Source organism: Mchenga conophoros, linkage group LG13 (genome assembly GCF_057382185.1).
Source record: "Mchenga conophoros isolate Kocher_MC1m ecotype Shallow Benthic linkage group LG13, M_conophoros_male_GT1.1, whole genome shotgun sequence".
In the NCBI taxonomy this organism is placed as follows: Eukaryota; Metazoa; Chordata; class Actinopteri; order Cichliformes; family Cichlidae; genus Mchenga; species Mchenga conophoros.
The window spans coordinates 18,674,927-18,694,060 of NC_140538.1; the positions used below are offsets into that span (position 1 = coordinate 18,674,927).

A 19,134-nucleotide genomic window follows, 5' to 3' on the forward strand; every position below is an offset into this window, starting at 1 on the left:
ATTGAATTGACTTAGGAGTGCTTATTGTGTCATTTTCACACGAGCGATAACTGGTGCTGGTCATTTAACACTACACTACCGGCCTATTCTTAGCAAAAGATCAGTCTTATTTTTTTGACAAAGCAATGGTGCGTGTGAAGCGTGAAAAGTATCACACAGTAGCTCTCAAAGTACTGAAAGTTGGACATCCTTTGTAAAATGCAGACCCTTCATAAAGATGGTAATCAGTAAATGAGAATGGCACATGACTGCCAGTGGTTTGTCCTTCTGCCTATTTCTGAATTGAGACAGTGTGACCAGGGTTGACGGCAGAAGGTTTAGCTTGGGACAAATTAAACTGAGTGACACAAGTGAAGAAAATGTGATTAGATAATATTGTGAAGATTATATAACCTTGCTGTATCTAAAAAGAAAAAAGATGGAACTGTCATATATATATTTTTTTCTTACCCCCTCCAGGAGCAAACCTTTAGAGGGGAGAGGATCAATAAGGAAACTGGAGAGCTGAGTGCTTCGGGAGAGTTAACAGTCTCTGTGGAGTTGAAGTCAGAGAAAGTGGAGGGCTCTTGTAGCAACCCTCAACTCACACAAGTGCTCAAAGAACAACTGCAGGAGCTGAGAATTCAAACAGCCTGTACCCCTGACCACAGAGCTGTTACTCTGGAGCAAAGAAAGGACCATCTGCGGAAAGTCCTGCCTCTATACATACAGGTATAGACCACTATAAGCAAATAAGTGCATACTTGCCACGGATTGTTCTTCTGTTTATTGTTTTCAGAATTATGTCTTGCACCTCAGTAGTCTACCAAGCATGTTATGTATTTCTGAATATTGTATAACACAGAACAAATTTTCTTCTTGAGAGCCTTTATTAGATTATGTCATTCCAGTTTGCAGTGGGGCCTAAGTTCAAATTTATAATCAACTTTGAAATGGGTAAGTAGATTGCTGGAGACAGTGTGGCATCTGGAAATGCTTCAAACCACAGGAATGAAGACTTAAAGCAACATTAGATGACAGTCAGATGTTTCAACCTTAGGTGATCTTATCACTGAGTGGTTCCAGAACTATTGTGTATGTTGTTCCTGTATCTTTAGATAATAATAAAAAAACAAAAACTCCTTTAAATTGGTGGCTTCATGCCTTACTTTGATTAACTGGTGAAAGAGGTTTTTCTGTTTTTTCCTCTCTCGATGCATCCCAGTTATGAGGAACCCTTACTGTTTTTTGTAACACTTGCATGCACTGTTTCACCACTGTGCTCTTACAAATGCAGACATAATTAGTCTCCATACAACCACACGGAACCTGATGGCTGTGTGTGGTTGTATGTGAAAACCTCACAACCTCATAAGTCCATCTTTAGCAAACTAAGTAAAATCTGATATTTTCTCATGGAACTGAAGACTGTATAGTGTGTGGTACCTTTCATTATTTATAGTATAAAACAGCGGTCTAAATGTAATATTTTACTTAACTTAATGCCAAGTACTTAGTTAAGTAAAATATTAGTTATCTTAATGTCAAGCTGACGAGATTGGCTACTGAGAGGCAAAAATCGGTTGCATTTTAACTTACTCTTACACTCAGTTTCAAAGTAATTCGCAGAGAGAACTCTTATTAATTAAATTAGTTACATCAAACATGTTGATAGTACATCAAATCCAAATAAATATTTCTGTTCTCAGTTTTTACTTAAAGGTTTTCAGAGAGGTATTGGGACTGTATTTTGTTGTATAGAGAGGGAAATGGTGTGCACAACATGTAACTTAGTACATGGCTACATTTACAAAAATCAGCTTCTTCTTCGTCGTCTTCTTCTTCTTCTTCTTCTTCTTCTTCTTCTTCTTTTATTAGTCTTTTATTTATCCAGGTAAAACATCTCACTGAGATTAAAAATCTAATTTCCAAGAGAGACCTGGCTTCATGGCGACATAAGTCAAAATACATGTGATGGTTTCTATCCTCCTCGATTCCAGGCCTGTGAAGATGGTGGCCGATTTGAAGGTTTGGACATCAAGGAGCTCGCAGCTCTCACCGCTGACACTGTCATCAGCATTGTCCACAAGAGACTGGCAGACAGACCTGCAGGTACTGCTTCTTACAGTAAATATAGCACAGTAAATTAAGACTTTGGGACTTTCCTCCACCTACTTCTGCTATTTCTGGGTGTCGCTGTTTTTTTTCAGTCAGTTATTTTGGCCACTTGGTAAATGGGATGCATATTGAAAATCAAAAGCATACAGTACAGTGTAATGCAGACTGTTCTAAAAAATTATGAAAACACAGAAAGAGGTTACCACTTTTCTGGTTTTATATTTCTATTTCTCTGTCTCTCTCCCGTCTTACTCTCTGTTCCAACTGTTGCCCGTTGTTTATGAAACTGTATATTTCTTTAGATAAGAAAGAGAAAGTTATTTGAGGAAGTAAATGCTTCTTCTTTTTGACACGTGATTTAATTTAGAAAAAGGCCAGCATGGTCCCTGTAGTAGCTTATTAGTGATTTACCTCTTCTCAAGTTTAACCTTCATTTCATTTTAAATGAGTTTACTAGAAACTGTTGTGTATTAAATAAATTCAATTTAGTTATACTTTACTGAAACACTTCTAACTTAAAAAAAATCTGTTTGTTAATTTGGATTTATAATTATGCCAGCTAAGCACATGGTAAAGAACTAAATTGAGCAAAACCGCCGTATTTAACTGTTTTTGAGTTGCATTAATGCCTTCAGATTGTCACAATAAATCTGTTTAATTTGTTTGTTTTTAATCTCTCAGAGGAGGCCCGTGAAAAGGTGGTGCAGTTCTTCAAGAGGCCAGATAATGACACAAATCATGAAATGGAAGAAAGTTTAGGATGGCTGCTGTTAAAGTCTCTCTTGCTGCTTACAGCTGACAGCTCAGTGAGTCATTAACAGTTTTAAAGCATAGTAAAGTTTCAGTCGGGTTGCTACTCCATATTTTTAGTTGATCAGGTGAATTAATTATGTGTTTGTTTTCAGGATATACTGTCATGTATAAATCAAGAACTCCCTGGTGCTTTGATGAAATGTCTGTACCTTCTAGTGTGCCTTCCATCTAAAAAGGAGAGCATCAAAATAGAAGAAACCTTTCAGGAAACATTAACACAGGTTAGTAACAACTGACTTCTCCCTTTAGATGGCAATGGGTTATTTTTGTTTCTGTGATTTTTGGTTTTCTGTTGTGCAAACTCACATTTTCTTCTTTCCCCAATTTTTGACAAACCATACTTCTCTCGTCTTTCTCTTTTAGGTTATTCTTCAGCTGTGTAGGCTGCCAGTCAACGTGGAGATACTGGTAGAGACTCAGGAACTGCAGTGTCTTATTATTGGTCTCACGTCATTATGGGATCAGACCAGTGCCACCTGGAGGTATCAAGCCTCCCGCATCCTCAAAGCAGTCTCTGCTGTAGCAACAAGCAACACTGTCCCCAGCTTACTAGGTAAGATAAAACACAAATATTTGCAGTAATTAACATTTTTGTAGCAAGTATAGTCTTCTTACTGATTTGCTTCTTACTTGTAATAGGCCTCATTGCACTCTTAAATATTGTGTCAAAACAGGATACATAGTAGCATGAGTGGGAAGTGATTTGTGCAGTAATGAATTAATTATAGCAAGAAACATGATCTAACATCTCAACAGAGTTGTACTGAAAGTCACATGAAGCCTTAATAAGCACAAATAATTCTTTCGAATGTTCTAGTGCACATGGGTTTACTCAATTTATTTTGGATACCAAGATGCTATCAACACTTTTCCATGTGGTATTTTGGTCAATTGACTCTGTGCCACTTTGCTGTGGAATTAACATTCTACTGCAGTTTGTGGAACTTTGCACTAAGAAAAACATTTTATTAAGTCACTATTCAAGACTGCTATAAAGATGTATGGTTGAAAAAAATTGTTTGATTCAACTGTAAACTTTTATGCAAATGGATGTTGTTGTCAATTCGCTAACCAAGAACACTGCTTTTCTTATTAGGCAAGAACTGTGTTCGCATCTGCATCCAGAACCTCTTGCACATCACTGGTGATGTCTCAGGATCACTGCTAGCTGAGGTGGCTGTGGCTGTGTTTAGCTTCATTAGAGACACCTATCACCTCAGTCCAGCCCTGTTCATCGAGTTTGACACAAACAATGGTTACAAGGCCCTCGAGAATATCCTGAAACGGTGAGAATAAAGGTCGCTGACACAAAAAACAATGAAACAGAAGCTGAAGTTAATGATACTCAATTAAAAACATATTAAGCAGACATACTTATCTAAAGACAATTAAATATGTTAAAAGAATTGTATTGTTGTTTTGTTGGTCTTTGTAAGCAAGGAGATGCACATTAGTGAAAGTTAAGTGGAATTTATTAGGATACAACCACTTCAAGTAATGAAATGTTTCATATAAAATCAATTTGGTTGGCCAGCACAGAGGAAGCTTTATTTATCTTTAGTAAAGAGCTTATCTTTAAATATTTATTTCTACTCATCATTTCTTATCTTTGTTGTCTCCTATTGTTATAAAATCATTAGCTGTGAGGAGGGCGTGTCCTTAGAGCAGTTTCAGCCTGTGGAGGAGTTACTGGCTCTCATTGGGTCTTTCACTCTTCTTGGAAAAACTGAACTGAAAGTGGCTCTTTGTGTCACCAACCCCCAACCTTCAGGCTTTAAATTTGACCCTCCACTCACTAAAGGTAGGCCAAGCCTTCATAATAAGCTCTCTATTGTTATTCTCAGGACACCTGTCACTAATTATCAGTTAAGAGCTGATTGTACTTTGAGGATAAACTCTGTATTTGGAAGAGATGCTTCATATTCCAAACCATCTAATTAATATCAGTTGCATGGCTCAGCAAAGACAGAATCAGATTTCCCTCCCAGAAGAACCACACAGGTCATCCCTCCTTTGCACTTTTGCCTTTATATAACCCACCCAAACTACACTACCCACTTCCTATGATTTCCCACACATCCTGACTCCCCATACAGCTACCCCCACTGCAGCACACAACGCCCCTCGGGTTAACAGGAAGCTGAGGTGATTATGTCTGGGATGATGAAGTGGAGGCTTCCCCTCTAACTCTGTTAGGATGCCCCACATCCATTCACCACTGGCCTACAGCAACCAGTCATCTATCATGGATGCACACACATCTCTATCAACACTCATAAATAGAGTGTCCATAACAAACACATACATATCATCCCAGCATACACACAGACACGCACTCAACACCCATCTATCACATCAAGGAGTAGATCTGTTTCCAGCAGAGGGACCAGGGACTGTTTTATGCTGACCTTATTTGGTTTTGATGCAATTTTGTGTAATCGAGAAAATGAATCCTATTACTAACCAGCCTTTTATTTATTCATGACAAACACAAGTGTGTTTTGGCACCTAAATGTAAGGCCTCCTCTTAATATTTTGACAGTACAGTAAACAAACTCTATCAAGGTAGATCATGCTACTTTTCTTTTGCACTTATGCATGCGACACTATCAAATCTTTGCTTGTATAACTCAATAGGTTTGTGAGATTGAACATGTGCTCTGTTGTTTATGTCTTTGTTTTCCTATGACATTCACATTGTGATGCCAGGAATTTGCACGGATAATTCAGGTTTTAAATTCAAAACATCTTTTAGCTAAATTGACCTCAAACTGATATTGTTTCACATTACTCTGTGTCATAAAGTAGTATAAGAGTGCATTCCCTACCCATTCATATAGAACATATTTTCTCAAATCTGATCAGATCTAAAAGCAAAAATCTTATTTTGAGAAGTGTTCTAGTCTTTGGACACATTTTAGTTTCCATACTCGTGTCTCCAGGTTTGGCAGTGAAGAACCTTCGTGCCTTCCACTTGCTGCAGGCCTCCTTGATGCATTCTGAGGATTCTCTGCTTGCCTGCCAGCTTCTTCGAACCTTACAGACAATATGGGAGAGAGACCCAGCCAATTTCTTCCTCTTGGAGTGGACTGTTCAGTCAGTGGCCCAGCTGGCTACTTGTGTGTGGCGTAAACCAGCTCCCGTCCAGAAACTCTTCTTTTCCCTTGTAGAGATGGTATGATTTCTGATATTGACAGTAAAATACATATGCATCCTTTGTCATCAATGCAACAAGCATACAGGGCCTGATTAAATATCTTTTATTTATTTTTTATTTTAAACAGGTGATATTTAAATTGAACTACATCCCCCATGAGACTTTGCGTGCGCTGTTGAATGTGTTGAAGCAGAGCTGGGCTGGGACTCTGGCCGGTGCGGTGGCAGGGATAGAATTTGGAGTGGTGGCTCTTAAGAGTTTTCACAAGTAAGCAGTGCAAGTTGTTAAAATATTTATCTTTTCAGTACGTTCCTGCTTGCTCGTTTATTTTTATATATATATATATATATATATATATATATATATTTTAATCCTAAAATAAAAAATATATATATTGTTTTTGGTCTTGTTAGTGAAATTACTTTAAAAAAAGAATGCAGCCAAAAAACAGTTGTCTTTAAAAGCAAAAAAGGTGGGTTATTCAGATCATTTAAATGTCTGTCTTTAAATATTAAAAATGATGTGTACTGCTCTTTTAATTTCTTTAAATAAAATCTCTGTTTTTGAAGGATGACTATGCACAGTGCAATGCTTTCCGAGGCGCTAACTGACTTGGGTCTGCTGGAGCTGCTGCTTGGAGAACTCCGCAGGAGAGCTAAAATCCTGAGGAAGGCTGGAGTAGTCTCTTGTCCTAAAATGGGTATAAATGATTGTTTCAGTTTCCTCAACTTGTCATATAATTAGTTGTACAAGTACTAAGTGCAGACAAAGGGTGCTTGTGTGACATAATGCCTGCCGTTACAAAAAACTTGGGAATGAACAGAACACTTGGCCATGAAAGAGTACTTAAGAATACAAAGTGTGTCATTGTGAAATGAAACTCGTATGCTTCTTTGTATTTGGCCATGTACCTTCGGTCTAGCAGGCAAATGTAACCTGAAAAGTGCATCTTTCATCCTGACTATGTGCCCTGCGGTTCACACCTTCTCTTTAGATTCTCAGCAGCTGCCATGTATCGAGGAAGGCGAGAAACTGCTCACTACTTGCATGCTTCAAGTTGTGTCAGCCCTTACTCTGCGTTCAATCAAAAACACAGGTACATGCAGTCATACTTTCCATATCCAGTCACTTGTGTACCAGGCATAATAAATATTTCTTTCTTTCATTTGTCTTGAAGCTGCACACTGTTTTTGCTAAATGTTTTGCACATGTATTCCAGTTTCAGTGCGAGACCTTGGTATGATTCCCTATATCAAGATCTTCTTGGATGTTGATCAGTATCGAGAGTCCACTTTGAGCATTTTGGAGCAGCTAGCTGAGATTAACCCAGAGGAATTCATGAGTACAGCCATTGGAGCTCTCTGCTCCTCCACACAGCAGGAACTTGGATTAAAGCAAGACCTTTTGCAGGTACTTTACATGGACCCTCCATCAGAGACAACCTCACACACACACACACATCCAGTGATCTAAGTTGAACTGTGCATGTAGCCTCTATATCACATCATAACAAATAGTAATACACTTAAAACATAATAAGCTTCTGAATTTATTTTCTTAGCATGTGGGACTCTTATTCCATTATGGACAAATGCAGATTGATTTGCTAAAATGCGTTTAGCTGTTAACTCTGGACCGATTTGATTAGACCTGCAGCCTTGTGCTGTGGCACTCAGAAGATTACCACCTCTATCAGATCAGTGAATGGGACAGATCTGATTAGACTTAACCAAGTTACACACCTACTGTATGTGTCCATTTTTATAGATGGCAGCAAGAAGACCACTTACTTGCTGATATTATGTGTACTTTGTGTGTGAGCGCGTGTGCTTGTTTGTGCACACATGCACGCTTTTTTTCTGGAAGTGTGGGTATGTGTGTATGTGTGTGTCTGTTCTTTGTGCTAACATGGTTATAGCAGGTGGCAATCAGATTGGGTGCGACCTGGGCTAGCAAGTGTTGAGAGCCATTGTGATTACTCCAGTTTCAGTTAATCACATTTCCCCCTGCGTTCTGTCTCACACATTACCTACCTGATGGATTAGTTCTCTAAATTTGATAAAGGCTAATGGGATTTTGTTCACTTCCAAAAACTAGTTACCAGAAATGATTTATGATTTATCTATACGTTTCATCTATTTTTTATGACACTGTTTTAATTGAATGGGGAGATCTTTTAAAAGCCAAGATTTTAGGCTTAGTGCCTATTACATTGCTTTATCTGTCAATGCTTGATCAGAATCTACTGGGTAAATGTATTATTAAGCTAAAATGTGTTTTAGTGTACATGCAGATTGTTCAAATGGTCTCAGTTCTGTCTTTGGTATTTCAGTCTTTGTTGAAGGTCTTGGAAAGCCCCAACAGTTGGGATGCCTTCAGGAGGGCAGGAGGCTTCACTGGACTGTTGTCTCTGGTGACGGACATGGAAGGAGCCCTATCTAACCCTCCGCAGGGAGAAGTGTGGAAGTCACTGGGGCATCAACCACTAGTTGACCACCTCCTCCTCACATTGCACATTTTGTCTGTGGTTGTGCATCTTCACACTGCAAATGCCCATCATTTTGAGACTGGTGGCTTTTATGAAAAACTGGCAGAGGCTCTACTTCAGCTTGGCTGCTTCCATGCTGAAGGCTCTGGGAGAGAGAAGTGGGTTGGTGAAAAGTGCTCCTGTCCCTGGACTGGAGAAGAAAACCAGGCTCCTGGAAAGAGCTTCTACCAGTTTGTTGATTTGGCAGAATCCCCTGTAGCTTCTGCCTCTCCCTCCACACCACAGCCCAATCTGCCTCTCACTCTTCAGACATGTATAAGGCTGCTCTCCTTTCTCGACCAGTTTGCCACAGGAACATACTCTCCTCAGAAGTTAAATTTGGGACCAGAGCGAGAGGATGGATGTGATGACAATAAAAGAAAATCAAATGGAACAGCAGCACATGAAGGAGTTTATTCAGGATCTCCTCCTGCCCACTTGGGATCAGGCTCACAGTCCATGGAGGACAAACAGGGAAGTTCCAGAAACATGGTGCCCAGGAGTCCCTCAGTTTGCACGGAGTCTCAGTACAGGTGGATATTTCATTTTGGAGGGTTTTTCTTAATATAAATTTATGCATTCACATCTAAATTGTACACATAAATGTACTAATTGTCTGTGATGTCAAGTATTGACCCTTTCCCCCCCCCCCCCCCCTTTTTTTTTTTTTTTTTTTTTTTTTAAATCTCTTTTTTTATTTTTATGTTGCCTGGTTTATAGTAGGTTCAGTTGTGATCCTGTTATTCTTCACCCAGGAGCAATCAGAGTTATTATGACTCTCCTTCCATCGGTTTTTACTCACGAGGACCCACAGGTACCTTTCCATACCTGACATTTTACAATCTCTAATGTGCCATACTTTTTAATCCTCAAAGAGGCCCGGCATTAGAGAAATTTATTTTCCTCTTTCACAGCTCTCAATGGAAGTCCAACTCTCACTTGCACACCACATCCAGGCAATGGTCAAATCTGAGCGAAACCGTCAGATTATGTGTGAGGGTGGGCTGGTCTCCATCCTCCTGGCCCACTGTCAGAGCATGTTGCTCACTCCTAACCACCCACTACATCTACCTGTTACACGCATTTTGGAGAAGCTCTCTTCCCAGTGCATCACTCCTTCAGACTTCAGGTCAGTTATGCACATAAACTGGAGTTTATATTCAAAGTATTTCTTTTTTGTACTGAACCCACAATATTGTCTATATAACCTTTCCCTCCTCAGAAAATTCCTGTGTTTGGGGGATCCTCTCATGTGTTTGGGAGACAAAACAGCCAAGCAAATACAGTCAGAATGTAACCCAGAAACCAACGGACCTGTATCAAATGGTACACATGTGTCAGGTTTTTTTTTTTTTTTTTTTTTTTAAATCAATAAATATTTCATTTCATCCTCTTGAGATTTAGCTTTGGTTTTAATACATGAAACACATTAGATTTTGCTTGTTGTCTAAACCAGGTCACAATACAGGGGTAAAGACATTGAAGCGCAGCTTCAGTTTGTTGCAGTCTACAAACTCCATTGGTTCAGCAATCCCTGTCCACCAGATCCTCAGTCTCGTGTCCATGACTTCACCGCGGACCTTTAAACCACACAGACTCTCTTGCTCACCTGCTTTTGTGGAGTTTGACATGAGTGAGAGTGGATATGGGTGAGTTCTTGCTTCACTGAGCTTCTGACTACTCTTGCAATATTAAATAGAGTAGATGATTAGATGGGGTTTTGTTTGTTTTTTTGTTGTTTTTTGCTGCAGTATCAGATTTCATCAAGTGATAAGAAAGGAAAAATAGTGAGAATACAGTAGTGAAAAGAGATAAGAATTTTAAATCATTATGTTAATAAAATATTGTGCTGTAAGTGTTGCACATAAAATTACCTTATAATTAAAATAAATAAATAAATCAGCCATTTGCTAAATACTTGTAATGTAACATTTTGCTTTGTAGCTGTCTTTTCCTCCCCTCTCTGGCCACAGTGAAAGGCGTGACTGCTGATTCAGTCTCAACAGGTGGAATTGGAGGAGGCAAGTCCCCATACTTTATTATTGCAGATTTGTGCATGATTCTGAATAACTGTTTAATCAGTTCCCTCTCATATTTCAGACTGCAGAAGTTTTCCACCTACAGCTGGTCTTTCATTTACCTGCTGGTTCCAGATCAACAGGTTCAGTTCAGCCTGCGATTCCCACCCAATCCGCTTACTGTCTGTGGTTCGCCACATGTCCCGCACTGAACAACAGTACATCTGTTTGTCCATCTCCTTCTCAGCCTATGACGGCTGTCTGGTAATATCTACAGAGGAGGAAGCATTAACATATCTAGGTGAGAGTACTGTTTGTTCTTGGTATGAACTTAGCAGAATTTGTTTTGAATTTTAATTAATTTTTAGTTAAAAACATCAGTGTTTTTGCAGTGAGGTGTTTAAACTACAGAGACCATTATCCTCCATGTTTTTCAACAGATATGATGGAGCCGGAAGCTGAAGTAAGCAGTCCCACATCTTTGCCTACGTCGCTGAGGTTCCGTTGCTCCAGTATGCTGGTCCCAGGTCAGTGGCACCATCTGGCTGTGGTCATGGCCAAAGACTTGAAGAAGAGCTGTGTGACCTCGGCCTACTTCAATGGCAAAGCAGTGGGGACAGGAAAGGTATGCTGCTGAGAGGAGAGAGGAGCTGCACTGATTCAAAGTCTTACTGTAGCATTCATGTGTTCATTCATGTGTCCATTTCCTGTCAGATGAAGTATATTCAGCCATTCCCTGGTCAGCATGTCTCCATGGACCCCTCAGCTGTGATTGATGTATATGGAGTAATGGGGACACCTCCTCTCTGGAAGGAATATGCTGCTGTAGTGTGGCGAGTGGGTCCGTCTTACCTTTTCGAAGAGGCTTTGAGCTCTGAGGCAGTGGGTGCTATATACACACAAGGCACCGCATACCTTGGCAATTTTCTGGCTTTGCGAAACACAAGTGAGTCAGCGTTGCACTAATTTCACACATCTCTAATTTGTTCACTTTTAGTGAGTCATCCTAAATGGGCACTTTAGGTTTAGTCTGATTTTGTCTTTTGTCATGAGTTTTCATCATGTGAACCTACAATTAAGTACAAGTTTAATAGTGTCATAACAGTTCTCATTCAAAAAAAACATCATGGTAGATTATTTTAAATTATTACATCAGTTGCATGTAATTGCACAAGTAGTTTTTCTTAATATACAGAATTTGACAGTTTATTGTGATCCATTATGTGAATCCATCCATTGTGCATTGTTTAGCTTCACTCGCTGGACTTGATATACTTCACCGGTCTGTATTTACCTCTCTGCTTGTGTCCAGGCCATGATCGAGATCATGACTCTCTCCCTCTCAGACTTGTTCCTGAGGAGAGGATCTCATTTGGCATTAACCCAGCAGTTTCCACATTAACAACTGTTGTTCAGATCAGAGAGGATTACAACGAGGTGGATTGCAGGCTGATTGCTAAAGAGGTAAGGTGAGCCTTTTGTTGAAACTAATTGTTTGTTGTTTTAATAGATTGTAGTAATCCATGTGTCTAATTGCAGATGGGGATAACATGTCGCGATCAGTCCACCCCTGTGTTCCTTGCTCAAAACATCAGCCAACACCTGAGTGGTACAGCTCGTACCATAGGAGCAGCGCTGGTTGGACATTTTGGTAATTCAAATATTGTCCTGAAACTGTTGTTCCCTATTACTGACACTTTATTTATTCATTTATTCATTTATTGTTTTACGTTTGACTACTTCCTTCTAGGTGTGCGTACGTTCACCCCTAGTTCTGCATCTAATGGTTTTCTGTACGTCGGTGGACCTGCTGTTGTTCTCAGTCTGGTTGCAATGGCACCAGATGATAGCTCTTTGTATGCAGCAGTTAAAGTCCTTCATTCTGTTTTGGAGACCAACTCTGCCATGCAGCAGGAAATGAACCGCATAAATGGATACAAGGTCTGTGAGATCTTCATGTGCTGGAGTAGCACAGTTGATTCATTAAAAGACATAAATATCTGCTGTTTACAGTTGTTATCTCTTTTTATGTGTGTCCTTGTAGCTGCTAGCTTTCCTGCTGAAGATGAAGAGCAGTCTGGTCAGCCACCGAACCTTTCAGTTGGTTCTGCATCTCACAAATTCATTTGAGCCGGGCTATGGATCTGGTTGCCTACAGAAAACACCTGCTTTCCAAGCTCTGCTGTGTGACCTAGATGTGGGTATCCAAATTTTACCCTGTTATTGTTTTATTTTATTTTTGAAGGCTAGTGAGAATCTTAATGTCTCTCTGTTTTTCAGGTGTGGCAGAATACTCCAGACAGTCTGCATCTTTCAGTTCTGAACTACTTTGCTGAAATCCTGAATTCCTCAGGGTAATTTCCACTGTTATCAACGTGTAACCCGACCACAGTGTCTACATATGTAGTAGCTAATTTATTATTAACTCAGATGATTGACAAGGTACGGGGCACAAAAGAGGCTTTTGTTCAGAATTGATGACAGACTTTATCGGTTGTTCTGTCAACATTTATAACGGCTTCCCATCGATATCCTGGAACTGTATGACAGAAAGTCAAGGGAATGTTCAACAGAATCAGCGACAGAGGCTGAAGAGAAGACTGAATGTTTGAGTGGATTGCTGTATTAGATTTTCTGTCTGTGGGAACAGATTGCGATTGATATTAATACTGTTTGCCTTTCCTTCACTGTATCCTCAACAGTGACAACGGGAATGCAGCAGTCATCCACAGCGTGGACATGTTACCAAAGCTGCTATTTGAGTTGTGTGACCCTGCTGTGACCATTCAGAAGGTTGTGATTATTTCTCGTGTCATCACATCTCTCCTTAAGGTTTACTTGACCGCCACTGACATAAGCAGGTATAGACAGGGAACGCACTGTCAACAACAACTGTCCTTTTGTTACATTTTTTAAAAAGTATGTTATCTCATTATGGTTGGTAAGGGCTCATACTTTCTCTGGATTCCTTTTATTTGATTAGACTTGGGCTTTTCCTGGTCTACACTCTTCCTCCTTCCAGTAATGCACCTGAAAGCGGTGAAATATCTGATGTTTCACAAGATGTGCCAGGTACAGCACAAAAAACCAAAACTGTATCTCATAGTGTGTCATGTTTAACTCAAGTTGTTACTTGTACTGAGCCAGGCCTGTCTCCCCTGTGCTGCAGCTCAGAGTACCGGCCCAGCCAGCCTCATCTGGATCCGCAACCAGATGCTGCTTTTGCTTTGCGAAATCCTTGAGCCAGACAACTTTTTAAACAAAGAGTGAGTCTGTTACCTTTTAGCTATCCAAATTCTGAGCATAAAGAATTTATCCATTTTCTTGCTTAACCTTGAAAATTTTTTTCCCCCCTGCTAGTCAACAGAAGGTCGTATTTGATGCCTTGGGCAGTGATTGGTTCCTGTTCTTCCTTCAGCCACACCTTCATCCTTCCACATTTAAACTGGGTCTCATTCTCCTCACACACTTTCTGTCAAGTCCAAGCCAGCAGAGAAGCTTCAGAGAGGGAGTTCTTCCAGGAACACTCATTGGGGGCATGGAAGAACCCTTTGCTGTCATGGGTACATAAAGTTTAACATTATATTTACTTGTTTAATTAGAAGTTTGATTGCTTTTAAGTACTAATACAACCACACTAAACAGCAGTTTTTATAGAGAACGTTACTTATTAATTTTACACATATAAGTATTTCACCTAAAACCAACTAATATCAGTAATTTTTTGCCATGCTGCCAGACAATCTTCAAGCCAATTCTTGGTCTCACGAGTGCGTCAGTACCACGTGTTCTGGTTTTGATGTACTGCGGGAGTTGCTGATCAAACAGTCTCATCTACCTCACGTGTATGAAGCTCTGGCTGCTCTGCTCCAGGGGAAGAAGACCAGTCACACTGCAAAGGGAAATGTGGGTAATTTGTTGTTTATTTATTTTTAAATGTAGTAATCTGTCTTGGTCATAATTTATGATATACTGTAGGTTTGTTTGGATGATATCCTGCAGCCACTTATTGACAACCAAGTGGAGACTCCTGCCCAGCCCCTCTGTGTTGAAGCTGGTTTAATAATGGTGGAATTGGTCAAAGTTGTTGTCACTCAGGTAATATAAATAAGCATAGCACTTCAGTTTTTCACCAGAAATGGATCATGTTTAATAACTTTGCTTTTGTTCTTACAGCCCTTTTCGCCATCGAAGTGCAAGTCAGTCACTGATACATCATGGGAGTCACAGCTTCCAGCAAGCGTGATGCAGTTTCTTTGTCTCATTCATAACCTCCGGCCAAGAGACCCACTGTGGGCATCACCCACATTCCTGCACGCGCTCGCTGGCGTTGTTTTCCCTCTGGATATTTCAGAGGTCTGTGTGGTGTTCTAGTTCCACAAAATTCTTTAGCAGTTCTCCTCTCTCTGGTCTTATTCACTCATTTTCTCATGTCTTTCAGGGGGCCAGGAAGTGCAACATAGTGAGTGAAGGCGAGGATACAGTCAAGAGTCATCAAACCCAGAAACCAGTCCTTGATTTCATCCGTATTCTTCTTATGGACAGTCTTCTCAATGTGTCTGCCAACACCAACGCTCATCCTTTTGTTCTGCTACTGGAGGTGAATTTACATGAGTACAAGTTATTGTGTAATGTTTCGGCATAAAATATATCAAACATAGACAACATGTCCTTATCACAAACAAAAATATATTTCCATTGAAGAGGCCTCTTTATTTTACACTAATACTGTAAAACTCTCATTTGTCCAGAAGGTGCCACTCTATACTCGGTTACTAAAACAAGCATAGTCAAGCTATTCTCAATTAAATTATTCACCACTAGGAGGGCAAAGCACAAAGAGGGCAAGCAGTGCAGAGTTCTACACGTTTTCAGCTAGACACTGCAAGTGCAGATGCTGATGGCAACAAACATCAAATTAAAAGAGAAAACTTTTACCTATCAACATGTTGTCTCATTAATTTCTAACCACTTAACTACTTAAATGTTGCAGTTTTCCCCTGATGGTGCATCATTTGAACAGAGCCAGAGTTTTCAGAGTGAGTTGCTGGAGCTGGTCATAAATATCATCTACATGCTCAGCAATGAGGAAGACAACAACACTCATCTGAGTTCACAAGGTAGAATTACAATCCATGCTTTATACGAATACTTGAATTCTGTACACAAAAGTGTGTTTACTTTTTTTATTTTAATTTCCCAGACTCCAGTAGCGAGAGGCCTGAAGGACGGATGGTTACACTGATGGAGAATGTGGTGCTTTTCAGTCAGACTTTGCTATTGAAACTTTACATCGGAACTTATTTGGCAGACTGTGAGATTTTGCTCAACTTCCTCGCAGATCAGATTGTGGTGGTGAGACAAATGCACATACACAAACATGCATGTAATGGTATGTGAATGTTTCCTCTAAAAAGTGTACATATTAAATTAACAAAACTTGCAAAGCTGCTCTATAAATTGTTAATTTGGAGACAATTTTATAATCAGTGGGAACTTTAAATTATGATGGTGCAACATCTGCCCACAGTGCGCAAATGACTCATTTTGTTTCGGTTTTATTTTAACTGATGATAAATGCACTGCTGTATTCTTCTAGGCTCTAGAGAAAGGCCAAAGTCAAAAAGAGAAGATTGTGTCTGACCTCTACTCATGCACCAATAAAGTCCTCCTTTACTTCTTGTCTCAACCGCGACATTCCCAAGAAGAAAAGGAAGTGGTCATCAAGGCATTGCAGACCTTAATGGAACGCTGGGATGTTGTAATGGCAACTTACAATGGAAATGCCAACTTTGTTACTTGCCTTCTTCACTGTTTGTTACTGATACGTTCTGGCAGGTAACAGAAAAACAAAACCCACACACAAGTGCGCACACAGTGAAACCTGATTCACTGGTAATTCACACTCTCACATTTTTGTAGCTATCCTGAAGGTTTTGGGTGTGTGGCACAAAAACGGAGCAGAAGTTCATCCAGCCTGTCTCTTGCCAAAACTAAGCAATCCAGATCCCTGAGCAATGGAGGAGATGGTTTGACAGGTATATGAATTTTCCTTTACTTTTACCACTTTAGTCTGACATTTTGTCAATTTTAAGTCCACCAGGTCACTCAGAACAATTTGGTGCTTGTGTGTTCCAGATGAGAGCCAGCTAGTGTCCTTAGTGGAGGCCTGCTGGTCAAAGGTCATATTGGAGAGGCAACGCATGCTTGAAGAAACCTATAAGATAGAGATCTCAGCGAGCCACAAAGTGCAGACAGAGCCTGTCGGCATGACTGACATTAGTCCTCTTTGGGAGGAGATGGCACGCAAAGCCTGGCTTCTACACACAGGTTAGTTCCTGCCATGGGAGGTAATGCCTGACCATTAGTGCCATGATACTGACATCTAAACCCTGACTTTCTTTCAGAGTATCAGAATAAGAAAGTGGCCAGCAGCTCTCAGAAGAAGTTTGACATCAGCAGTGCTCTTCGCTCAGCTTTGGGAAAATCAGTTCCAGAGTCAGTAACTGTAGAGGTAATTGTGCACTTACGTTGTCTCAGTATTTGGTTCTTCTGCACAGAGCAGGCCCAAGCTCTGTGACTGTTGCCCCCTGTGAGGATTGTGGGGTTGTTACCTTTCCCATGTGTCTCTGCATCCTAGAGCTCTGTGCCAAACACTCATCCCAAAGTCACCACTATCCTTGTGCTGTGGGCCATCCAGCCCTGTGGGGGTGTTTGATTATTTCTTTAAATAGATTTGGATTATCACAGCTGATTGCCCCTGAGTGGGCATTGTAATTGATATCTGTTAGGCCAATCCATGGGAACACTCACTACAACACACTGTTTGCAGCTGAAGGTTAAAGACGCGTTTATTGTTGTTTTTTTTCCCCCGAAAAACACGTGGCCCACATCATTAGTTCCCCCACAACGCTTAAGACGTCGAGCCATCTGGAGCAGGGAGCAGGGACATATTACTCAGGCACACAGGCATGAAATTACCGCGTCTGTGTGTCTGTCTCACACCCTTAAAGTGTGTGTGTTCTTGCGCACGTCTCTTGCCCACAGAAATCGGGTTGGCAATTATAGTGGTACCAATCTGATGAAAACATTATTCATTTGATGTTATTCTTTATCATATCAGTCTTTGACAGGCTATCAGAGAGGGTGATGAATTGTTTTTCCATCTGAGATGCAGGAAAGAAGAGGGAGGAGAATTTTTTTTTTTTTTTTTTTTTCCCTCTCTGCAGTGAGTTGCACCACTTTGCTCAAAATAGGTTGCAGCATGCACTGAGTGCTCAGGAAAAAAAATGGAATCATCAGCTACGGTCAGCCAGTCAGCTCCTTTTTTTTTTTTTTTTTTTTTTCCCCCATCCTTCCTCATGAAGAAACAAGTGAGTCATTAATTAATTTCTGGATCATCAACTTATGACCTTTGTTTGGCATGTGACGAGCTTATGGGGAGTCTCTTTTCAGACACAGGATCCATGGTTGCATAGAGCACTGAGCATAGTTTCTTGGGCTCAGAAATGTACATTTGTTGAACAAAAAAGAGTTTTAAAGCCCACTGTAGGTAATGAATGAGAATATAGAGACTGATGGGCAGACTGTGTCCTCAGTCAAGCTTCAGTGCAATCCTTCCAGAGATTTATTTCATCACCGAATGCAGTTTCCATAATCATATCTGTGTCCTCATATTAGAAAGATAATTAACAGCACTAATGATCACGTTAAGTTCATTACACATTCACTGCCAGCCCAGAATGAAGTTGACATTATGTTGCCTTATCATCAAAGGTGGCGTATTGTTGGGAAGTCATTAAAATGGAAATGAGTGTGATGTTCTGATGTTAATTGCAGAGGGAAGAGATGAGTTATGTATTTAATGCAGCATTTAAAAAGCCAATGAGGTTCCTATCTGCTAAATGGGGTAATTAATGCTATATATTACTTATGTTTGTCAAAATGAAGGAATGAAATTAGGAGATGATGACGCCGACTTGCTGTTTATCTGTCACAACATGGCTCTAGCTTGCAAACTTCATTATTACACTCTTTTCTGTCTGTAATATTTCTATAATCTCCCCTCAGATTACCCCTTTATTTCTTTTTCCCTACAACTTCTCATTTGAATAGGCAGTCAGTCATTTAGAGAAACACTTTTCATTCTCTGGCGAGCTTGTCAAAGTTTGGAACATTTTTGGGTTTCACTTTTATTCCCCCCCCCCCCCCCCCCCCCCCCCCCCCCCGAATTCTTTTTCCTTTTTCCTGCATCTCTTGTAATGCAGAACTAGTTGTTTTTCCTTTTATTCTACTTGAAATCAATTATTCTGTTCGTGGGTTTATAGTTCACAAAATAGAATTAGTATCTGTAAATAAGACTCTATATAAAGACTTACCGCATTTTCATTCAGTCAATTAAACTGCTTTCCTGGGTCAGCTGTGAGGATGGACACATGTTGTTTCACTAGTCTCTCAGCGAGCACTGCTGTGATGATGGGCTTAATGAAGCAGTTAACAGTCAGAATATGATCCCAGTGTGT

General features: G+C 40.1%; 1 protein-coding gene across 3 annotated transcripts in view; it reads left to right on the plus strand.

Annotated features, from left to right (window-relative positions):
* Positions 1-19,134, plus strand: part of wdfy4 (WDFY family member 4) — a 38,372-nt gene that overhangs the window by 1,740 nt on the left and 17,498 nt on the right. For all 3 annotated transcript variants that reach the window (XR_014894843.1, XM_085296968.1, XM_085296969.1), the window contains 40 exons: positions 460-711; positions 1,980-2,091; positions 2,779-2,903; positions 3,003-3,131; positions 3,274-3,463; positions 4,007-4,196; positions 4,551-4,711; positions 5,853-6,085; positions 6,195-6,334; positions 6,637-6,767; positions 7,062-7,163; positions 7,287-7,477; positions 8,400-9,127; positions 9,315-9,408; positions 9,509-9,723; positions 9,817-9,920; positions 10,051-10,243; positions 10,539-10,615; positions 10,695-10,913; positions 11,053-11,237; positions 11,327-11,558; positions 11,925-12,076; positions 12,152-12,263; positions 12,363-12,553; positions 12,657-12,809; positions 12,893-12,966; positions 13,315-13,473; positions 13,596-13,684; positions 13,782-13,878; positions 13,973-14,175; positions 14,352-14,518; positions 14,591-14,710; positions 14,789-14,968; positions 15,054-15,212; positions 15,606-15,732; positions 15,816-15,967; positions 16,212-16,450; positions 16,535-16,650; positions 16,751-16,942; positions 17,020-17,126. Coding sequence is in view for 2 of the 3 variants with exons in the window: in XM_085296968.1 (XP_085153094.1) it covers positions 460-711; positions 1,980-2,091; positions 2,779-2,903; positions 3,003-3,131; positions 3,274-3,463; positions 4,007-4,196; positions 4,551-4,711; positions 5,853-6,085; positions 6,195-6,334; positions 6,637-6,767; positions 7,062-7,163; positions 7,287-7,477; positions 8,400-9,127; positions 9,315-9,408; positions 9,509-9,723; positions 9,817-9,920; positions 10,051-10,243; positions 10,539-10,615; positions 10,695-10,913; positions 11,053-11,237; positions 11,327-11,558; positions 11,925-12,076; positions 12,152-12,263; positions 12,363-12,553; positions 12,657-12,809; positions 12,893-12,966; positions 13,315-13,473; positions 13,596-13,684; positions 13,782-13,878; positions 13,973-14,175; positions 14,352-14,518; positions 14,591-14,710; positions 14,789-14,968; positions 15,054-15,212; positions 15,606-15,732; positions 15,816-15,967; positions 16,212-16,450; positions 16,535-16,650; positions 16,751-16,942; positions 17,020-17,126 (6,792 nt within the window). In the remaining variant the exon portion in view is untranslated. The remainder of the gene's footprint in view (positions 1-459; positions 712-1,979; positions 2,092-2,778; positions 2,904-3,002; positions 3,132-3,273; positions 3,464-4,006; positions 4,197-4,550; positions 4,712-5,852; positions 6,086-6,194; positions 6,335-6,636; positions 6,768-7,061; positions 7,164-7,286; positions 7,478-8,399; positions 9,128-9,314; positions 9,409-9,508; positions 9,724-9,816; positions 9,921-10,050; positions 10,244-10,538; positions 10,616-10,694; positions 10,914-11,052; positions 11,238-11,326; positions 11,559-11,924; positions 12,077-12,151; positions 12,264-12,362; positions 12,554-12,656; positions 12,810-12,892; positions 12,967-13,314; positions 13,474-13,595; positions 13,685-13,781; positions 13,879-13,972; positions 14,176-14,351; positions 14,519-14,590; positions 14,711-14,788; positions 14,969-15,053; positions 15,213-15,605; positions 15,733-15,815; positions 15,968-16,211; positions 16,451-16,534; positions 16,651-16,750; positions 16,943-17,019; positions 17,127-19,134) is intronic.